Here is a 24,727-nt window from a genome sequence, read left to right as displayed (position 1 = left end):
TTCGACTTGGAATGTTTTAATCCGTTTTTTAGATAACATATTGTTATGAGGATCATAACGCGCACAATTGTGAGTTTAATTTGTGCGTTTACATTGTATTTGTTTAAGGAAATCTTTTAAAATACATATAGTGGGACCTGTATTTCCGTGACTTCGGTTTCTTCTTCGCAGTCTAAAATGCACTCATTTTAAGTTTCTTTATTAATATATTTACAAGTGCACGTGAAGAAACTTCTTGGAAACAAACTCCTCTTTGCGTACCAATAAATATTTTATTATTTAATGTTGAAATAACAAATTGCATTGCATGCATTGTGAATACAATACGAGTACAAAAAGTATGCATAGTAGCACATATTTTTATCAATATTCTTACAATACTCGAAAAGCATGATTCATAAATAAGTTTACGTTAAACAGTAAATTACACTGTTCTTAAAACTGTACTTGAAAATCCTTAAATTAACGCATCATTTGACACACTCAATTACGTAATGGTAATGAATAAAGGTTGACGTCATGCATCTAACATGACGTTAATTATGATCTAGACATCCTACAGATGTTCCGTGTTTGCATATTCAGAGTGAAGGATCACGTGACTGTGTGTGGTTCACAATTAAACGTTACGGATGTAAACACACCGGTTAGTGGTGCCTTTATTTCAAATAACTTTTTAAAACAAGTTTTCTCAAGAATTTCAATTAGTGCATAAAAGACAGATTTTTATGCTGCTTATGTCAATGCGAAATACATCAGAATTACTTTAAAATTTTGGCACCGAGTTCAAACGTTTTCAAAGATTTATCCTTAAATCTTATTATATCGACACAAACTGAAAAACTGTCTGTCATGCACTAAAGATTTTAGCAAATGTATTTCAATAACTTGAGATATTTGCAAAATGGATTTCAATAACTTGAGATATTTGCAAAAATAAAGTTCTTAACGGCGTGTTTACATTTTGTCTACCCCTGTGAACCCTATTGATCCTGCCCCAGATATTATGAGAGCCCGATTCTTTCTTCGCTTATTTTGAACAATTTTCAGATTCCTTATCACGTGAAGACGTCATAGAATCGGATATGACGTTTTTGATCATGTAACCATCCTTGTGAAAATGAATTGACTTAATTAAGACGTCATAAAGTAAGGAATCTGAAAAAGCGTTATTTATTACTTTACACTTTTGTTACACTGTCTTTTTGAAACAGACATTCCTCTTCACTCAACGCAACTTTTAAAGAACTATGTTAAAAATCCACATCCAATAAAGACGTATTGACGTCATGGCATAACATTTTGAATGAGTTCACTTGCTATGATTTGAAAATGCAACTTGTTGCGGAAACGACTATGTTAAAAATTCGATTGTGTTTCCATACAACTTTAAGAGTTATGTTCCGATACCGTAGATTGTTTAAACATCATGGCTTCAGTAAACTTGCATGACGCATTGCTGACTTAACCATCAAACATTGATTCTTTCTTCATATGGCGTGTGATGGTGTTTTTGTTTTCAAATGACGTCATCATACCGTCAGGAAGCTTACATGACGATGTTGAAGTCACATTCTTACTAGTAACAAACTACGCTTGAATCCCATGTCTTATAACACAAACGTCGTGACGTCAGGAGTCGGGCATGACGTCATTTATGACGTCATCACTTGAGTCTGTGGACGAGACGTTTGGGGCCATGATGGGCTTCACGTGACCATCCACTTTGTCCTTGGCGAGTTTTGTGCCCTTGACCCGTTTCCATTTCATCCGTCTGTTCTGGAACCACACCTTGACCTGAAACAGTTTGAAACATTTTCAGGGTGCAGGATCACGTGACTTGGTGGGGATTCCAATTAAACGTCAATGGATGTAAACACAACGGTAAGAGGTGCTTATTTTTTAAATAACTTTTAAAAAGAATTTGCGTTTGGGTAAAGTTTTATACCAGATTAGCATGTTCAATCCGTGCAGGCTAATCAGGGACGACACTTTTCGCTGTTATGGTTTTTTCGGTTAAAGATTGTCTTTTCTTATCCAGACTTCGGGGAAAGTATTGTTCCTGATAAGCATAGCAACCAGCACCGGCTAATCTGGGACGACACTTAACGCACATGCATTTAGTCCCGTTTTCCCACAAAGGTTTCAACATTTTTGTTTTAACCTGAAACATTTTGAAAACTGGTTTGTTTTAAAATCTGATACTTTTTGGAATCGTGTTCGTTTTTGGAATATTTTTGTTTCAATAATGTTCGTGTTAAACCTGAAACACTTGAATTACACTTTAAAATCATGTCCGTTTTAGAACATGAACTATTTTGGAATCATGTTTGTTTAGCATCTTAACTATTTTGGGAAACTATGTTAGTTTTGAACAACACCTTTACCTGAAACTTTTTTTTAATATGGCTGCATTGCAGAAATATGTTTTTATTTTGTGAAAAGATAATATCTAAATTTTTATCACAGAAATGAAATGTATTTTCCTTCATTTATTAAAGCCGCGTTCTACAAACTATCTGTGAAGTTGGTGGTTACCGGTACTTATTTTTTCTTTTTCTCATTTCATAGCATATAATATAGTTTATACGTTGATAGTGACGACATATATAACGCCTTAGTTGAAGTCATACATGTTTCTTTGTGAGGTCGAACATCACATTATCAAACTCGATTAAAACACATTGAAATATTTATTTAATAGTTGGGTCCTTTAACGGTCTTTAATTCGTTGATTTCATAATTATAATATGACGTCATATCTGACATTGTACCTGTCGCTCGGTGAGGTCCAGCGCTACGGCGATCTCGTATCTGCGCAGGCGAGTGAGGTAGTTGTGGAGGTTGAACTCCTTTTCCAGCTCCCGGATCTGATGCTTCGTGAACGCCGTTCGTTCCTTCCGGGGCTTCACCGACAGGTCGAGTTTGTAGGGGTCTGAAAATGGAGAAAAAAAAATTAGTATGAACCTCATTATACGAAAAATGGGCTTAATGCATGTGCGTCAAGTTTCGTCCCATATTAGCCTGTGCAGACCGCAATATTCTATAGCACGTCCTGATTGATATTCAAAGCTGCTATGACTTCAATAAATACTCAAATCAAAGACTGAATGACTATTCAAAACAGAAAAATAATTATCTTTGTGTTTTAAATGGACGGTATGAAAACACTGCACGTACTTAAACAAAGATATATACTGGTAAAAAGACTGTAACGAGTATTCAAACAAAGACCACGCCTCTCAACGTCGATAAAACCAAACTTGCAACAGTTAAACAAAACTCCAGTCATAACGGCAACTGTATTTAAAGGGATCTTTTCACGGTTTGGTAAATTGACAAACTAAAAAAAGCTGTTTCAGATTCATAAATTTTCGTTTTAGTTATGATTTTTGTGAGGAAACAGTATTACTGAACATTTACCATAGTCCAATATAGCCATTATATGTATCTTTTGACGATTTGAAAACCTAAAAATTATAAAGCGTTGCAACGCGAAACGATTGAATAATTTGGAGATTTCTGTTGTTGTCGTTTAAATTTACGAAACTACGAAGATTGCTGATATAAGGCATAAAATACTGTAACTGTGTATACCCGGCGGAAAAGTCGAGTGGGCTAATGCGTTTTTACTTCAGACTAACTCCAGGACTACGGGGGTCACTGGTTCGAGCCCTGGTACCGGCCACTTTTTTTCCTTTTTTTTATTTTATTCTTGATTTTTTGCTGGAGCTTTTAAGATCCAATGTTTACATTTATCAATATAAAGCATATACTAGTAATGACAAACTTCAAAATATGCCAAAATCTGTGAAAAAGCTACTTTAAAAGGCACATAATTGTATTTTTTCTGCGATTGTGATAGGTAGGTGAGTATAGTTCTGGTAAAAGCGGGCTAAATGAATGCACGAAAAGTGTCATCCCAAATTAGCCTTTTGCAGTCCGCACACACTTATCAGGACAACTGTTTCCGCTGTTATGTTATTCTTTTTCGTTTTTAAGAAGTATCTTCATGGCGAAAATCCAGTTAAGGAGAAAAGTGTCGTCCCACGTAAGCCTTTGCGGACTGCACAGGCTAAACTGCGGACTGCACAGGCTAAACTGCGGACTGCACAGGCTAAACTGCGGACTGCACAGGCTAAACTGCGGACCGCACAGGCTAAACTGCGGACTGCATAGGCTAAACTGCGGACTGCACAGGCTAAACTGCGGACTGCATAGGCTAAACTGCGGACTGCACAGGCTAAACTGCGGACTGCATAGGCTAAACTGCGGACTGCACAGGCTTAACTGCGGACTGCACAGGCTAAACTGTGAGGAAACTTTACGCACATGAAGTTAGCCCCGTTTTCCCAGAGAGAACCTCCTACTTCTATTGTACACATATCTTTTTTTCTCGCATTTTGCGAGTGTGCGAGTGTTAATTTCGAGCCCTGTGTATATGCGTGGATTACGCTGGATTTAAATGCCTCATGCCTACGGTAATTCAGTCTTATTTGTTTAAAATATGGGACATGATTGTTCGTTAGGATCTTGAATTCGTCCATCGGTCGAAGGACGAAAAAGACGAAAATTTATGTCTGACGAATAATAATGGTTTCACAGTATACAGGGATGCCTGTCACTACGACTCACTAGTTTGTTCTAGGTAGAATGCAATAAAGCCATGTTCTGGAAATATAATATAAAAAGTGAAACTCCAGTTGCTCCAGCAATATTGCATTCCTGTTATACATACGTTCGTGGTCCTTTATTTATGGCAAGTGACCAATAGCTAAAACAGTACGGCACAATACGAAACAACATACACACATATTAGAATAAAGCTGGGGTCAAAGCCTTGGAACGGTCAATGCTAAGCACTGGGGGTTTAAACCGGTTTTTGAGCGCTTAACCTTATACTTGGCCCAGCAATATTCGTGATACATATAAGTGTAAATCAAGTTTAACCTCATTGCATTGCAACTCAAATTAAATAGTTATAAAAGGGAATAAAAAGCATTCAATTTAATTACCATGCAATTTCGCAATGGTAGGAAGGAGACCAGAGCAACAGAATAACAACTTTTTTACCTTGTTAAAATAGTGAACCATGTTTATCTAAAAAAAAATCAATACAGAGAACTTACTTTAGATGCCTCTTCTGGTATTTGGGGGATTATGACGAAAAAAATCAAAATATAGAATAGTATATATACTATGTATGTACATGTATGTATTTACATGTTCATTCTATCTTTCCGTCTGTTAGTATTAAGAAAAGCAAATATACTAAATTGTATTTCGAATAAGAAAATTACAATCTTTAGTTTTATGTTTCAGAATAAGTGAGTGAGTTTTCTATGTTCAACTTTGTTGGAATCTTTCGCAAACTTTACTATTTTCTAAAACATTTTTAAAGGTATGTTTTTAGCCATCGATCTATGATAAAAATGAACTTTTATATCTCTAAAAGTTATGTTTCATCTACTTTTACTCTATATGAGCGAACGAAAATAGGAATACCAAATTATTTCGTGCTTTCCAACAGCACTGAAATCAGATATACCGTAAATACTCTATGTTTTCGGACACTTAAAAATAATAAAGAAAATTCGTGTCCGAAAACTTAGATAAGAAAAATATTAACAACATTTTAAAACATAAATAACGGACGAAACTCGTGTGTCCGAAAATAAAGAGTCACGAAAAATAATTATTTTTGCTAAAAAAAGGGGGTGTCCGAAAACTTAGAGTGTCCGAAAACATAGAGTAATTACGGTATGGAGTAGAATTACTGAAACATTAGAGTGTGGATACATACTTATTATATATGATCAATGATGAATAAAATAATTACAGTAATTTTTAATATTCTCAACTTAATTTACAACAATTATCCGTATTTACGTTTGTGATTCCGGTGTAATAGTACACTATACCTTCGAAATATTATACTATAATTTGATATTTTAAACTGACAGTGAATAAATGAGTTTTTTAACTTTGTTTATCAATTAACAGTGATTCTTCGAACTTCGACAGTGGTGAACGTTGGTTTATCTATTGCATTTGTTAATGGAAGTACAAAGGATGAAGACTGGACGAATATATATAAAGAAACGTGTTGGTTAATATTTATATGAAGCCTATTTATTTTAGCTCGATTGCATCGAACGTCTTTGGCTCATTTTAAACGCGCTCGAGTCCGTTTCCTGTGACTATACCCAGTACTTGGTGTTTATGAGATCTAAAGAACGCTCCCAAAGTGGGGATCGAACTCATGAAACTCATGGTCGCTCGGCATACACCGTATCCACCAGGCCACGGCGACAGTAAAAGTTGTAAGTATTTAAATTTAAGGGGTGTTATCTATATTATATATTTATGTAAACCAATATAATTTATGTTATTAGCGTGAAAACAATCGATTTAAAAGAAGCCCGAACAAACTACATTTAATAATCAAGAATATTACATTTTCGGATGAAAGAAAAAAATGCTTTAATCAAAAACGATTTGAAATATTGGTATATACATGTGTATATGGTTTTGAATACTTCATAATAAATTAACAATTGATATTGTTTATGTTTCCCGAAAGTTTTCATAAAAACTCCATTGAATTCCCATGAATGTAGTACCCAATTACAGAGATAAAATATATTGCGGCACATGCCGCAAATGATGCATTTTTTTTACATTATAAAACATATGATCATGTTTTTAATATTCTCAAAGATTATAGTCAGAATATTAAATATAAGTAGTATTATTACTAATGATCTGTCGTGAAACTTTCGTCGGAAAATTCTTAATGGCATTCAAATCAAATTATAATTATGATAGTATCGTATTTTGAAAAGAAGTAATCGGTGCACATTTCCCCCAAAGTGGAATGTGACGAGGGTGAGGGAGGAGGGTGCAAGTCGGGTTTGTTCGACATACTGTTGACGGACGAAATCTGCGGATACCATCTATTCGCCTACACTGTTTACAGAAACGTTCGCTAGAAAAACAAGACGTTTGTTTATACGGCGAAGAGAACCCTCATTAAATGGAAAGGCGAACCACTTTTCGACCGGCAATAAAAACGACTCACATATTTTCAGGCGAATTTCACATTTTTCGGGAATGTTGCGAGGCGTTTTCGAGGTGCAGTGATGTTTCATAAAGGTTTAATTACACTTAAAAGTCTGAAATTTTAAGATAGTTACATCTGAACAGTACGCATAACTGCGTTAAATAAAAAAATTCGCTTTTGCATGACAAATAGACTGGCGAAAATAAGTAGTAATTTAAATATAAATCCAATTAGAGTACGTACAAAATAAGACTGTTTTGTGAAAATGCGCTTATTCATTTACCAAATGATTATGCTTTTAATGATATTTAGTTTAGCTATATTAATGATAAACCGGGGGTATTATAATGTGTCCATCCGTCCGTCCGTCTATCCATCCAATCTTTCAGTCTGTTACAAACTTTTGCGACAACATACCTCGACACTTTTCAACTTACAGCATTCATTCTTGCGTGCATTGTTCAAACGATCTTTTCGTGAAAATTTGATAATGGTATACACTTTTTCTTCTTTAAATTCCTATAATATCATACATGAAATGAGTCGTTCTATGTGAAAAATTGGTTTAATGCATGTGCGTAAAGTGTCGCCCAGATTAGCCTGTGCGGTTCGCGCAGGCTTTTCAGGGACCACACTTTCCGCTTTATCTGAACATACATATGGTAAATTAAAGATACAGCAACATTTTGTTTTGATAATAAAACACGTTTGGAAGCAATGGGAGGGAAACAATCTAGCCTTTATCTGTCTTAGACCAGAGATTGGGTTCTTTCGGAGAAAATTGTAAATTAAAGCTTAATGGCATGGATCTATGTATTAAAACGTGTAAATTAAAAAAATTAAAAGTATTTTTCGAATACATTTTTAAAATATATCATATATAACATACACAAGTGTTACTAGAAAACGCACTCCGACTACTTAACCCATTTATGCCTAGCGTCCTGAAAAAAGGACATTGCAAACAGCGTAGACCCAGATGAGACGCCGCATAATGCGGCGTCTCATCTGGGTCTGCGCTGTTTGCTTAAATGAATTTCTTTATGAAATATTCTAAATATAGAATTAAATATGCTTGACACCCCTAATTTTGGAAATAAATTGATCCAACTTAGAAGGATGGGAGAGTCCACTGGGCATAAATGGGTTAGAAATGCATGCAGTGCAATACGAGTTTTCTGTAGAGTTGAACATGCCTTAGTCATTATTAGCTAAATTTCTTTTTAAGTTTAATGAAAACAAAACTCAATTAGCACAGGGGGATTATCACAATATTTTTTATCCGCGAAAAACAAGCATTCTCGCTTTTACCTCGCCAACCACCCATGACAGATGTTTTCTGAGGATTGACCCCGATCTAAAGATGTCAAATTTCGAAAAAACAGGCCCTTGATGTCATGTTTATTTTTCCGCACTGGATTCGTACCAAGCCTTGTTCGAACCTCGCTCACATGTGGCGACCACGCGCGTGTGAAACTAATACCCACGCATCAGCGGCCTTTACCGGAAACATCAAAACACTAAAAGCCCACCAAAACACCATATTTCATCCCCGCTGTCAATTATTTCCCCGTTGAAATGTTTAACGGTTCTGATCTTTTTTTCGAAACCGTAAAGTTCGTTTTCAATTCGATCTCAATTAAACGGAAGGCGTGAGTTTGAGGGATTTATGGGTGCGCTTGAGATATGCGTGACCGTCTTGCGGCAGTTCCGGTATTTGATATACGCTCTCTTGTTGCGACATTACGACCCCCAGCCCACATGTTAATGCAGCATTGCTCATCAAAGGACTGAATGATGAGGTGTAGAAAGTGTTAGAGATTGGCGCCATGCACAGAGTGTTATAATAAGAAAAAGAAGAAGAAAAACAGCAACAACGATACATTAATAATGATCATAATATTAATAATAATAATAATAATAATAATAATAATAATAATAATAATTATTATTATTATTATTATTATTATAAATGTTTACAATAAAACTAGTAATAATAAAACTGACACAAATAAGAACAACAACCCAACAAAAAACAACTTCAATAATAATAATGATGATGATGATAATAATAATAATAATAATAATAATCATAATAATAATAATAATAATAATAATAATAACAATAATAATAATAATAATAAAAAAATAATAATAATAAAAATTAATAATAATAATAATAATAATAATAATAATAATAATAATAATAATAATAATAATAATAATAATACAATTTAATAGTAAAATATTACTAATAATACTATAAATAATATACTGACAACTACTGCTATTATTATATTATTATTATAATAATAATCAATTCAATAATACTCATGATTTTATGCTGTGTGATTCAGCAAAATTTAGTCAAAATGCAAGTCTGTTTACCTCAGCACACGTAAGGGGTGAACGTAAATTACGCATCAGTCGGGTTAAAGCCAGATTATAATATCTATGTAGTAAATAAGGTGTGCTTTGGTTTAAATTTAATAAACAAGGGGTGTGCTTGTTATGCGGTGAAAAAAAAGAAAGAAAAAGACCAACATAATATATTACCGCACTGTTATTATAATATTGTAATATGAATGAATGCACTGTGTTGTGTCTGTTAACGCCGATATCTGTTCGTGAACATTACAGTTTATTATGAAATGATCATGAAATGAAATTGATTTTGTTTGCCTGTTTCTCCTGTTTTTTTAATGTTTATATAAAGTTCAAATACTCAATTCAGTGTGCATAGACACACAGCACTCTCAAGCATAACTTATTATTATCTGACTTACTATTTTTTGTTCACGCTTGTATGAATGTTTTATATTGATCACGATGAGATGTAAAATGCATAAATGAATAAAATATGTGTTCTGTTAATTTGTTTAATTCTCTTGCAAGTAAACACGAGTCGAGCCCCGTTATTAGAAAACGGTGTCTAAAGCATGTGCGTCCACACAGGCTTATATGGGGCGCACAGGTTTATATGGGACGTACAGGCTTATATGGGACGTAAGGCTTATATGGGACACACAGGTTTATATGGGACGTACAGGCTTATATGGGACGTACAGGTTTATATGGGACACACATGTTTATATTGGACGTACAGGCTTATATGGGACACACTGGTTTATATGGGACGCACAGGTTTATATGGGACACACAGGATTATATGGGACGCACAGGCTTATGTTGGACGCACAGGTTTATATGGGACGTACAGGCTTATATGGGGCGCACAGGCTTATATGGGACGTACAGGCTTATATGGGACGTACAGGTTTATATGGGACACACAGGTTTATATGGGACACACAGGTTTATATGGGACGTACAGGCTTATATGGGGCGAACAGGCTTATATGGGACGCACAGGTTTATATGGGACGTACAGGTTTATATGGGACGCACAGGTTTATATGGGACACACAGGTTTATATGGGACGTACAGGTTTATATGGGACGCACAGGTTTATCTGGGACTCACAGGCTTATATTGGACACACAGGTTTATATGGGACGTACAGGTTTATATGGGACGCACAGGTTTATCTGGGACGCACAGGCTTATATGGGACACACAGGTTTATATGGGACGTACAGGTTTATATGGGACGCACAGGGTTATATGGGACGTACAGGTTTATATGGGACGCACAGGCTTATATGGGACGTACAGGTTTATATGGGACGCACAGGGTTATATGGGACGTACAGGTTTATATGGGAGGCACAGGTTTATCTGGGACGCACAGGTTTATATGGGACACACAGGTTTATCTGGGACGACACTTTCCGCCTTGTCTGAATTTTCGTTTCGAACATCCACTAAACGTAAAAAATTCAAGAAAAAAGTGGAATTGGCCTGTGCAGACTGCACAGGCTAATCTGATACAACACTTAACGCACATGCATTAAGCCCTGTTTTCCCAGAGCGCGACACAGATTATATTCTTTCTATAAACCCATACAATATCACGAACTTGTTTTGATTTTTTTGCGTTGAACCCTTGACGCGAATTATATATCAATAGTAGTTGGAGTCAAGATACAACATTTATTCCGTAAAACAAAACATACAACTTTTGGCATATTTATGAAAAACTTCGATATCACAATGTTATTTTGATACACACGCGCACAAACTTTAAACTGACAAATGTGAAACTTGGCTGAATTCCTTCTGTATTGAAAAGTGTGTATTGCAAATATTGTCATATTAGACGATGCAATAATGTATTCATACGGGACTAGTGGTGGGACATTTTCACAACATAATTTTGATTGGCTATTGTGAAAGGTCAAACCATGTGCTTAGCAGCTACAGAGGGGTGATCACGTGATAGTCAAGATGGCGACGTCTATGCCGAGACGGGTATTTTTCGCCGTTTTATATCCCGTATTACTTGTATTATGTTTTTAAATGCCGCTCACTTTCCAGCAAGAAAGTTACCAACGTTTATTTCGTATTAATGTTCGCTCTATATCTCGACTTTACTCTCTGCAAAATTTCTTAGCTGGATGAACTAATTACTGCTCCGCTAAGAAAATTCGCAGCGAGTAAAGTCGAGATATAAAGCAAATTTTAATACGATATGAACTCTAATCTCTTTCTTACTGATATAGTATGAAGCTGAGCGCCATTAAAAAAAAATAAACAAAAGTACTAAAGGGTATAAAACGGCGAAAAATACCTGTCTCGGCATTGACGTCGCCATCTTGACTATCACGTGATGGGTCTCTAAGCTACGTCGAAAACCAAACACAATATGAGTCGCTCTCTTTGAAAACTGACCTTACCGACAATGCTTGAGCGTAAAGTGTCCGCACAGGCTAATCGGGGTCGACACTTTCCGCCTCCATAAGATACCATCTTTTAACGAACAATACCGTAAACACGGAGATTGTCGTCCCTGATTAGCCTGTTCGACACTTTACGCATAAGCATTAAACCCAGTTTCCACAGATTGCGGGTCATATGTTCACGCATATCCGTTAACGGTGGTGTTTTATTGCCCGCCACCCCGGGAAAACAATCAAACCCTCGACCACTTGCAGACAATCAACGGTGCTCTACATTCCTAAGATGGCTATTCCGATTTCAGGAATGCGTGATGAGGAAGGAGATGTCACGCGAGAGATTTAGAGGTCTTCTCTTTATTAACTGAGTCGCATTCTGCGAAAACTGGGCTAATTGCATGTGAGTATGATGTCGTCCCATATAAGCCTAAGCAATCCGCACAGGCTAATCAAGGACGACATTTTCCGCTCGTATGAATGAGGTATCTTCTTACTGAAAATCTAGTGTGGACGGCAATCGCACATTCTCGGCCCTTTCCGTCAAACATCGGATAAGTACCTCGAAGGAGATAGTATGAATACACATTTCGGAAGCGGCATTGCGGTCTACCTACGCGGGCCTACGCGAATCAAAATTACATAGTAAAAACAAACATGGCCGGTTTTGCGAGTTGTTTACATTTTGCAAAGATGAAAATGGTGATTTTCTATGCTCTGAAGCCAGAGCAAGTACAAACTCTACAGGAATTATGGACGCCATCGTTGTTATTGTTTTTGTTGTTGTAACATTCTTAGAATGGTATCACGTGGGCGGACTACTTTCAACCCGTATTTCTCCCGAGTCCGATTATGATAATCTGCGAGGGGTACCGAATGTGTGGACGGGTGTTGTTGTCCTGTATTAGCCTGTACTCTCCGCACAGGCTAATCTGGAACGACGCATGGCGCACAATCAAATAACCCCGTTTTTGTTCTTCAAAAGTTCGAGAATACCCGTGCACGTCTGTGTTTTATTGTCCGCAACCCGGGAAAGCAATCGCCTACCCGACCACTTGCAGACTATCACCGGGGCTGGGCATTCCAACTATTGCTATTCTGACTGGAAGTATGCTTGATGAGCTTGACGATGTCAAAAGTGAGATTTAGCGGGCCCGTCTTTATTAACTGAGTCGCGTTCTGCGAAAACTGGGCTAATTTCATGTGAGTAAAGTGTCGTTCTATATAAACGTTGCAATCCGCACAGGCGAATCAAGGACGACACTTTCCGCTCGTATGAATGAGGTATCTTCATACTGAAAATCTAGTGTAGACGGGTGTGGTTGTCCCTTATAAGCCTGTACTAGTTGCACAGGCTTATCTTTAACGACACATTACGCACAATCAATTAAGACCGGTTTTTCCAGAACGCGGTTCAAAGGTTCGAGCATATCCGTGCACGTTTGCGCTTTATTTCCCGCACCCCAGAAAAAAACAATCGGCTACTTGACCATTTGCAGACAATCACGGTTGCCTGCCATTCTTTAGATGGCTATTCCGACTGCAGGCATGCGTGGTGAGGTTGAATATGCCAAGAGAGAGATTTAGCGGGCATCTCTTTATAAACTGAGTAGCGTTCTGCGAAAACTGGTCTTATTGCATGTTAGTAAAGTGTCGTCCCATATAAGCGTTGCAATTTGCACTGGCTCAGCAAGGACGATACTTATCTTGCGTTTGCAATGTTTTCTTTGAAATAGGTCTCTTCTGCAAAAAAAAATCTAGTGAAGGCGAAACGTTTTGTCCATTATTAGCCTGTGCGGGCTGCATAGGCTAATTTGGGACGTCACTTTACTCACATGCATTAAGTTCAGTTTTTCCAGAAAATGATTTTTCTGACTGGAAAAAAATATTCTTAAAATTGGAATTTTCAAGGATTGTTTCAATTTTGAGAAAATCGTGGAATTAACCTCCTCATTATACATCATTATTTACATAGAACATATTTTGATTGACATACTTACCAGTGGTAGCATGTATATATTCAAACGCGAGAGGTATTTTTCTTGTCATAAGTCTATTCTTTGTTCTTAAGTCTAAGAATGGATTGGCGAATACGGACCAGTTTTCGTTCCGAATGTCAACGTCTGAACTGTACGCAGGAACTGTACAGATCAACCGTCTTTTTTACTTGTGTCGTCTTACCAACTTAATCCATTAGAAAAGTTTCGTATTCTCCACTTTCCAATAGACCATAATGCCATTGTAGACTGATGACTTCCGGTTTCAACGTAATTCGGATATTCCGTTACTGGCGTTGTAAAAGCAAATTGTCAATCCATCGTTTTAGGTAAGAAAATCAATTATCATTTAAAAATAATATTGGAAATAACCGTTGGATGTGTTTGATAACTATTTTTAATATGTATAATATTGATTTTGATGTGTTGTTAGCCGTATGAATAACTTTTTTGAATACACAATAATCAATGTTTATGGTGGGTGGGGTATATTAATGTTGATTTATTGAAAAATAGAACTGCGTGGAGAATTTAACCGCTATAACCACTATAGCAATACGGCTGTAAAACAAAACATTGATACGTATCTGATGATTTTTTTTTATTACATTTAACATTCTTGGTTATAATATATTGTATGGTAAACAACAGTTGACATATACATATGGCTACTGGAAATAAAATGTAATTATTGTCACTGTGCAGCTTAACATGTTATTTCTATTTACTTACGGACACTTGCGTAGCAAAATTATAATACCAAAGATTAAAATTCATATGACTCAACTATAATACTTCATTTTTATTTATATAATATATTGTCTATTTTAAGATAATGGATGCCACATGGACCATTGATGTGTGCAAACTACTATTACACCTAAGAAGATTCAATATATCAGACAGACATTCTCTTGCGCACCACAACATAGAACAGCGAATATTCATTTACTTCCAAGAGATGAGTAGCCTAGAAAACATCTTTCGCTGGACATAATTTTATATGATGTGATATGCTAGCTTAGAATGGCTGCCTTTCCTTCCAAAGCTTAGTTCGCGAGGCTGCTCAGCATATTTTGTTTGAGGTACTTCCTCATATTCTCTTTTTGTTTGTATACACATGTTCATCTATATCATAATCATATATTTTCTAACAAATTCTATTTTAATATATATGTTATCATGCAAATTATCTGTGCAACAAGCAAAACCATTTAAAACCAGACATAGTATTCAAGTCATTCAAATTCAAAATGAGTTATTTTGCTCAATTTTTCATCAAATACTTTTATGGTTGTAACTATGTACATGAACTTTCAATTAAAAAAAATGATTTATTTGGTTGTCAGTATTAATGTGGTGTGTGTTATGTGTATTTACTTATTAATATTATTTAAATGTTTTGCCTGCATATATAGTACTATCTATATATTTTTTCTTTTCATGGAGAAGATGAAAGTATCTGAAAGCAGACTTGAAGTGATATCTTGATATAAAATGAACAGTTTACAGAAATAGAAAATGTTAAAAAGTGTCACGGAGTTATGTTCTTTTAACTCTTTTTTAATGGAACAGCCTTGACAAACTACATACCCGGTAACTGTTCTGTGGAATTATATGATCGTTCAAGTATTGCAGTGAAAGAAAAAAAATCAAAGTAAAGATTGAATAAAAAATAATAATTTCATCAAACATTATGACAATTCAACAAATCGAACAACATTTCATGTTTATTACTTGGTGCAGTGGTAATAAGATCTTGCAGCCCCCTTTTACGACTGAGGCTGTTGAGTATTTTCATTAAGCATCTTTAAGTATTTTCAGATACTCAGGTTTCGTTTGAAATTTATTCATGATTTACCGGTAGTACAATTTATTCATTTTTTTGGTATAGTAAACCCCATATTAAAGACATTTGTATGATAACTTGTTAAGTGTTAATTGATGCTTTTATATGTTTGTATAGCAAGATTTGCAAATTCAAAAATTGACAAGTTAAACTTACATTATGACTACTGCTGTACTTCATTATGATGTTGATACTGAATTACTATTGTATTTAACATGTGAAATTTGTATGCTTACTATTATGTAATGAAATTATTTATGTAGTGTTTATTCTGATATTTTAAAGGCACACATGCGAGCATGTTATTGGAAACTAAAGAAACTTAAATTAGAAGACCACAAACAAACATCATTGGATTTATTATTATTATTTTATCCTCCGCCATAGGAGGAGGGATATAGAATTGGCGTCGTCTGTCCATCCATATGTCACAAACTTTTCAATGAGGAGAATTGTAGTGCACAAGAACCATAACCCTACACTTTCTTAAATCAGACTTATTGCCCGTTGTTGTTTGTTTATGATGTAACTTTCCAGGACTCTATCTCAAATACTATAGAAGATTTCTACATGAGACTCCATGTTTTGTGAGGATTCTACCATACATCAATGAATTTGCACCCATCCATATCCAAAATTTTAATTGCGGGTGATACAAATTCAAAAACAATTCTTGTTTGTTATGAAACCACTGTTTTATTAACATGCATAATCAGATTGCATATGTATCTCATCAATAACATTAATAACAAAGAAGCAAAAAACATAAATAAATGTTTACACTTATGTTAATACATACACTTTGTTTTGATTATGCAAAAATAAATATAAAATGGTTTGTTTATATAGTCCTTTGAGATAAAAAGCTTTCCATTAACACCAGAGTCCCTGTCTGTCACTGCGGTTGTAATATTTGACTGGCTGCATAACGACACATTCGATGATGTTTGATGGTGTTCATGTACCTCTTACAAAGCTTCGAACCTTATAGCCATTAACAAATCGTTTGACTTATCCTTGTCAAGTCTGAAAACAACAGAAGAAAAGCACATTTTAACTGGAGTGCTTTTACTTTTTTGTCGTTTATTTATACAAAAAATGTGTACAAATAACAAAGCAAAAATATGATTTATGATATTTAAAAATGTACAACACCGGGTAAGTGAATATGAAGTCAATATTATATTATAACATAAAATATGTTTGTTAAAAAAGAAAATAGATAACACTTCAACAGGCTGGTATATTTATACCTATGTTCAGTCAGGGACATATACAACATATGTCCCTGGTTCAGTTCAAAATAAATTATTTTGAACAATGTACACTTAATTCAGTATTCCAACATGTAGTATTTTGTTAATTTTTTATATTATCAGTATTGAGGTATACGTTCTAGAATCTTATAATAACGTGTTCAGATTAATTGCTGAATTTAGTTTAAGTATACACTTGCCTTGGACATTTATAACTTTCAGGCGCACACAAAGTCTTGGTTAACAGGACCATCATGCTATTCTTCCATGACAATTAGGCATATTTGAAGGATGACAAAATAGAATCTGAAACAAAACATTTGTGCATCAATCGTTGTCCTGAATTTTTAAACGAATAATGAAAATGTGTTATTTCACCCCCACCCACCACTGTACCACTAAAAATTCTAATTCGGCTGAAAACCCATCGAAAGACAATTACTTGAGTGCATATACACCAAATCCAATATAATTAAGGTAACATATCCTACATTATCTGACAAAAAAAAGACATTTTGATACATACTGTATTCACCGAAGATGATTATTTTCGTTATTGCGCAAGAAGAATAAATGTTTACGTTTAACCGGAAGTCATCAGTTGGTTACGCCGAAATGAATTATGGGTTACTGGAAAATAGCGAATTGTTGAACTCACGATGGAACGCACATTACATACAATTCGTGACACGTCGTCTGCAGCTATATAATCAAACATTTACCCGTTAATCAGAAACTAAATATTCGGAAAAAGTCAAATATCTATAATAATTGACATATATGCACAAGAGATACCTCCTAGCGTACAATACTGCAATACTATGATGCTATCATTACGTCTACCTAAAATACACTCTCCATGCATTTACAGGGTGCATAATCAACGGGGTTCCCGGGTTTTACACACGGGCTGGGCAGAAAGTGAACATATCGTTAAGAACTTTATTTTTGCAAATACCTCAGGTTATTGAAATAAAATAAATCATTGAATACGTCTTAAATCGGTGACAAAATTCCACGTTTCGTGAATCCTAACCATGTACATAAATGCAGTAGACATCGAATTTTTGTTCAAGAACACAGGTTTATATAATAAAGTCATTCTGATTTGTTTCACATTGCCATACGCAATATGCACTAGTTAAAATTCTTAAAAAATGTTTTTTTAAAAGTTATTGGATAAAAAGCACCACTAAGAGGTGAGTGTAAATCAATTAACGTTTAATTGGGAACACACCACAGTCACGTGATCCTGCATCCTCTTTAATACAATCTGGAAAAAGCGGGCTTAATGCATGCGCTTAAAGTGTCGTTCCACATTAGCCTATGCCCCACAGGCTAATCAGGGACTGAATGACTTCACCGTGGGCACGCACATTCGTGGATGTCCGATTTTTGGACAAGACTATGATTTTGCGTCGATCATTTTCCGCAACCTCCGCGCAGAGATTTGACGCGAACCAGAATAGCTCGATCAAATCCCTGTCTTCATAACCAACAACATGATGATAGCATAGCCAAATTGAACAATAATTTTACAATTGTTATTTTTGCTTTTTTTTTAAATTTAGGTATTTTTTTATTTTCCTAAACTTATTTTTCATTTTCAAAATATAAAGGAAAATGATACTACTTTTCATAAAAGAATACTTAAACCAATAACCCTACTAAATCTTGTACGATTTTCTTGTGATGGCAGAGATTGTGAGAGCAAGGAACGACAACTCTGCCCCGAGATTGCATATATTGATGTGTTTGTGTTGAATTCGTGGCTCGGTTAGCCCACGATATCAACGAAAATATTTGCCCCACAATTAATGATGGCATAGAGGATATTTGATACTAGGATATTGGAGGATATACAAAAATAATCATTTTTAAGCATAAAATAAAAGGATAATTTGGCGGAATATCGATTTTAATTCACGAGTGATTATATTAAATATATTTTTCTTTACTATGATCACAAGCTTACAAATGAGTATTTTTGAATTTTTGCTGAAGTAATGACGTCATAATGTAATAAAAACGACGTCATTTCATTGTATAATAGTGAAAATTATCGATAATTTTCGCTGTTAATTTTGATTGTTTGAAACAGTGAGTTATCAATTTCAATTCACTGATATTTCTCAATAAACCACCGGAAAGCGTTAAATAATTTAACAGTTATAAATATTGTTTGCAACCCAAAAATGCTTAATATTTAAACAAATTTGGCATTTTCCACTAGCTCCTGTTTTAAAAATATATTCATACAGGAATGATTTTATAGCCCCAACCAGTATCTGAACAACCGTTAACAAACTCGGAATAATGTACTTTTTAACATTACTTCAACACATGTGAACCTTTCATTCTCGTTTTAATTTGCTATTTTAACCCTTAAAGCGCTGGAGCCGAATTTTAAAGGCCTTTGCAAACAGTTTGGATCCAGATGAGACGCCACAGAACGTGGCGTCTCATCTGGATCCAAACTGTTTGCTATTCTGTTAGTATTCTTTGAAAAAAAATGAAGAAAATGCTTATTTTAGAAATTCAGCAGACGACATTTTAGCAGAAGACAAATTACCCAGCATGCAAAGGGTTAACACAGTATTTTGTCGGATTTGACAAGACCAGACTGCAACTCCGTCGGATGTGTTTGTAAACATTTCTGAGCGCATGCCACTCAAATAATGTTTATTTCTTGTATAACATTCGAGTCTTAGGGAAACTGTCAATCGTGATACATCGACTATCTCCGGATTCATCCGTAAGATAGATTTATTTTAAACGTGATTATCTCCAAAATTCTCCGCAGGATACTTTTATGCAATAAATCGTCTGCTGATCCAGTGTTTGGCATTGTGTGATTTAAAGCTATGTACTTCTGCAAAATGTACTACAATTTTACTATTTATTAATTTATTAATTAATTCATTTATTTATTTATTTTTTGGTGAGAAAAATATTTATTCATGGACAGAACATGTTGAGAATAAAAGATGAACATATATAATGTGATTTGACTAAAATTATGTTTGAATTTGTTTGTATGTAAACTTCAGAGCGATAGTCGTGTGGTTTAGATTTATGTACTTTTCTACAATGTGAGCACGTTTTTTAATTATTCACATTCGAACTACAAACATAAAAAAGTGCATCGAATGTGTACTAGTAATTGATTAAATTAAGGTTAAGGTCTTATAAATACATTTATGATGTTGTTGTCGTCGTTGTTGATATTTTTATAAATTTTTATTTTAATATTTAAAATATATATACGTCTGCAATTGATGTTCTCGAATTTCAAATAAAACTATTGAATATCAGTTGATTTACATTAAAGGGGCCTTTTCACAGATTTTGGCATTTTTTAACTTATTCATTAAATGCTTTATATTGATAAATGTAAACATTGGATCGTAAAAGCTCCAGTAAAAAATCAAGAATAAAATTAAAAATTATTGATCGTATGACTCGTATAACTTTAGCTCGTATAGCTATATATCTTGTGTATAGCTCGTACAAATTTAGAACTCTTATAGCTTGTTTATCTTGAATATATCGTATAGCTCGTATTGTTCGTATAGCTCGTAACTCGTACAGCAGGTATGACTCGTTTAGCTCGTATGGCTTGTATAGCTCATATATCTCATATAAATTGTTAAGCTCATATAGCTTGTATAGCTCATATATCACATTTAGCTCATATAACATTAAAACTCATATAGCTCGTATATCTCATATAGCTCATTAGCTTTTATAACTCACAAAGTTCATATAGCTCGTAAAACCCATATAGCTCGTATTGCACGTTTAGCTAATAAAGCTCATATAGCTCGTATAGCTCCTTTAGCTCGTTAAGCTCGTATAGCTAATATAGCTCATACAGGTTTTACAGCTAATGTCGCTAATATAACTCATAGAGCTCATATAGCCCATGAAGCTCTTATAGCTCGTATAGCTGATATATCTCGTATTACTCATAAAGCTCCTATAGCTCGCATAGCTCGTATTGCTCGTATATCACGTATAGCTCGTATAGCTTGTAAAGCTCGTATAGCTCGACCACATTGACCTTGCACTCGTGAATTCAATTAGCATAAAATAACAGGTTTGATAAATATTTGAGAAACTACAAAAAACTTAACGAGTTGCTTTAATTATGAAAACTGATTTTAAACATACCTATTACAATTAAATATATACATATTTTGAATTATACACAGACTTCTTTTCATTACCTTAAGCGTAAATATACTGCAATGTATTCGATTGATTTTTTTTTTCTCGATTTTTTATTAATAAAAATGTATTTATTGTTTAAATATGTGTGTGTGTGTGTTTGTTTAAAATTTTATTCAACATTTTGCCATGCATTTACTTGTATGACGAATACATATAAACAATATAAACATTAATACAATCAAACAGGGGGTACAATGCTGAAATAAACTAGTTTTGATATAAGAAGTTTTTTTTTCTACAAACAAACAATCGTAAAAACATAGAAAACAATTAATAATTATTGAATTTATAATCTAATTTATTTTTGTTTGTATGATTCTTTTTTTATTTCCTTATTATTATTATTAATTATGATTATTATTATTTGTCAATATTATTATAATTATTATTATATTAATTATTATTTTTATTATTATTTTTAATAATAATAAAAATAATATCATTATTATTATTATTATTATTATTATTATAATCATTTATCAATATTATTAGTATTACTACAACTGCAAATTATATTGATCCATTTCCCCGTGTATATAAAATAATATTTTCATGATAACCGCAAAATGCTGGTCTAATTTCCCCACTTATATATTATACTCTTTATATGTTATATTGTTTAATCATTTGCCTTTTACGTACCAAATTGACAGAATATGGACCATTTTCGTGTCAAAATAATGAAAACAATTTACTATATGTTCTTTTCAAAACAGAAAACACAAAGTATACGAGCAATAAACAACTTTTTATATTAAACAAAAATAACCTCGATTATATACACAAAATTTGTTTTGAAAAGTGTTATTGGTTTAACAAATGCTAAAAGTAAGGTATGAATTACTATTTAAAATCTTCGCATACAGTTATTTTTTTAATTAATATGTTTTATACTATTTTTCTAAACGAACTTCTGTAATAGTTTACCGATCAAAATTATTAAAATTTGACCAAATACATAGAGAAAAAAAAGATATAGTCAAATATATTTATTGAGTAAAATGATGAAAGACTTATTCTTTTATCAATTGAACTTGAATAGGACCTAAATACGTCGTTTTGTAATAAACAGCTAGGCTTTTAATAATGAAAATGAACATATTGTAAACATATTGTAAAGTGTGTGTTTTTTCTTCAGATTTCATAATCATCTCAAAACAAAACACAATTTTCCGCATTGACTTCGCCAAACAAAAAAACACAAACATAGCGTATGAAATTAAAATTACTTCACATATAAATGAAAATTATACATTCTTAATTTTTAAGCGGTCGTGTCCGTGTGCAACTGACGCGTGAATAATAATATTATTCATATTAATACTAATATTCATAATATTATACGTATTCATACGTGTACATGGTGGGACGTTTGTAAAAAATAAATAAGTGAGTATTGTAATTAGTGAAAAACGAAATGTAAATCACCTACGACAAATATGCCAATACATGTGCATACCATACTCTTTAATAACAAGTAATTGAAAGTAAAATGATAAATTAATTATTTGGCAATATTTTATGCTTCTACCATTTTGCATAGTAATGACGTAGCACGCTTGTGGGATATAAAGACGCAATAACAACATGTACGCGGAACATATAAAAACGTATGTACGAAGCTTTAAAGGTATGAAATATTCCGTCTTCAACCTTTAAATTTAAACCGTGATATCTTCTTTTTGCTATGGAGTCTTTTTTTTTCGTGCTGCTTTTTTTAAAGATAAATATGACATCATTTCGGCATTTGAATATTTCAATATTTCAAAATGATACAAGTTTATTGGATGTTCACTGTTTTATCCCCTATAAATATTCCGCATGAATATTGGAAATATATGTTGCCCGCCTATTTGAATTCTATGTTCTCTATTTAGTCCAAATTAAGATTTGTTAACGAATAGCATTGCCGTTTATGAGTTTTGCTAAATCTTCTCAAATGAACGGGGTCACAGAACTTCTAAAATGTATAAGATCATAGAAAAAGTGTCAGCGTTTTATGAACCTCATCTATTTGTACACCGAATATAGATTTTTGATTGTTTTATACATATCTCAACACAGCATTGTTTAATTTCAGGCTATAATGTATGGTAAAGTATTGTTCACCTTTATTTTTGTTATCCAATTTATCCACTGGGTCCATCGTTGTCAAACATGGCGACTCGCTTCCGGTAGAGTCCTGACTCTGACAATCGGGCGAGGGGCACTGACCACGGTACACTTCCGAGTTGCAGAGGGACCCCAAACCGGAAGTGGCGGCCCCTTGGGACGTCACGTGACCCGCGTTCGAAAACGCCGACGTCGCCGCGTTACTCCCTATCGCCGAGAACGCGCCACTGTAATCCCGAGCATGCGCATTACTTTGCATAGAAAAACTGTTCAAATTGTTAAGAAATCCGGAAGATGTATGACTGGTGCTTAAATTGTTAAGGTTATTAATTCCGATTGGTCTATTCAGGTTAAATCCGTGCGAATAATGCCCGTGCATCAGTCCCCAGTCATTGTGGTGGTATGACGGGTACGAATAGGGGCCGGCCCCTAAACCGGAAACACCCGTCGCCGACGTCGGCCCCTGCATGCAATCGAACGCACTGGGTCTTTGAAAAAACCGTCCCATTCCGTAGCTGTAGGAGGAGGTAGCGCACGTCTGCCCCGGTCCCGCATCCAAGTTCATGTTCGGAAGAGTGACTGCCTCCGGCAGAGGTTCCTCCATTGACGCCGCCGGATAAATAACGGTTTATAAATGAGAATATCAGATCCGCCGTAGTCGATTAACGTCGTATATGCATTTTCCAGTTATCCAACGTCTCGAACGCTAATCCAAACTGACTAATTACCCAAAGATGAGAAAGTCGGGTCGCGTGTGTGTGCAATACGGCGCACTGCAGATTCCCTCTTACATAAATCTAACTCCGAGAAACGCTTGCTGAGAAAAGCGAATTCGCAAACGTCTGGGAAAGAAATTTGTGAGATTTGTGGCTGAAATCGCAAAAGCTGTCAAAACCCTGCAATTTCGTGGATTAAGTTTCAAAATCGTGGTTCTACGTATTCGTACGCCCAAATGAGAGCCAAAGTACGGCAGCTGTTGTTCCGCCGCCGAAGAAAATAGGGCGCCGTTTGATCGTGGCCTCATACGACTTAAGGTGGCGATATTTCATACCAATTAAAGTTGGCGGGATAAAAACACTTTTTATCGATCATTATGTTAACAACTGTTAACATGAGGTCTCTCTATTTTTTCAAAGGTGTGAAATTTTTATTATTTACAAACCAATGTCTAATTCTTGACACGTTATGAGAAGTTTGTAAGGCGTCGTGTATTTTGCATTTAATGTGAAATATTTTGAAATACCATCAATATTTTTATGTCCTCCAGTCTAAACTGTGAGACATATTGTTTTTGCCCTGTCTGTTTGTTGGTTTGTTTGTTGCTTTGTTGGTTTGTTTGCGTCAAACTTTAACATTGGCCATGACTTTTGCAATATATACGATAGCAACTTGATATTTGGCATGAATGTGTATCTCATGGAGC

At 34.5% G+C, this 24,727-nt stretch overlaps 1 protein-coding gene across 1 annotated transcript; it reads right to left on the bottom strand.

The window, feature by feature from the left end:
• Nucleotides 1-334: 334 nt before the first annotated feature.
• On the bottom strand, nt 335-24,172 carry LOC127861064 (homeobox protein MOX-2-like). Its single transcript, XM_052399430.1, has 3 exons — nt 23,302-24,172; nt 2,775-2,935; nt 335-1,797 (listed from the first exon to the last, which is right to left on the bottom strand). The coding sequence occupies exons 1-3, from the start codon at nt 23,906-23,908 to the stop codon at nt 1,633-1,635; spliced, it is 933 nt and encodes a 310-aa protein (XP_052255390.1). The 5' UTR covers nt 23,909-24,172; the 3' UTR covers nt 335-1,632.
• Between the last annotated feature and the right edge of the window lie 555 nt (nt 24,173-24,727).

This window comes from Dreissena polymorpha, chromosome 15 (assembly GCF_020536995.1).
Source record: "Dreissena polymorpha isolate Duluth1 chromosome 15, UMN_Dpol_1.0, whole genome shotgun sequence".
In the NCBI taxonomy this organism is placed as follows: domain Eukaryota; kingdom Metazoa; phylum Mollusca; class Bivalvia; order Myida; family Dreissenidae; genus Dreissena; species Dreissena polymorpha.
This window is presented reverse-complemented; position numbering and strand designations above follow the sequence as displayed.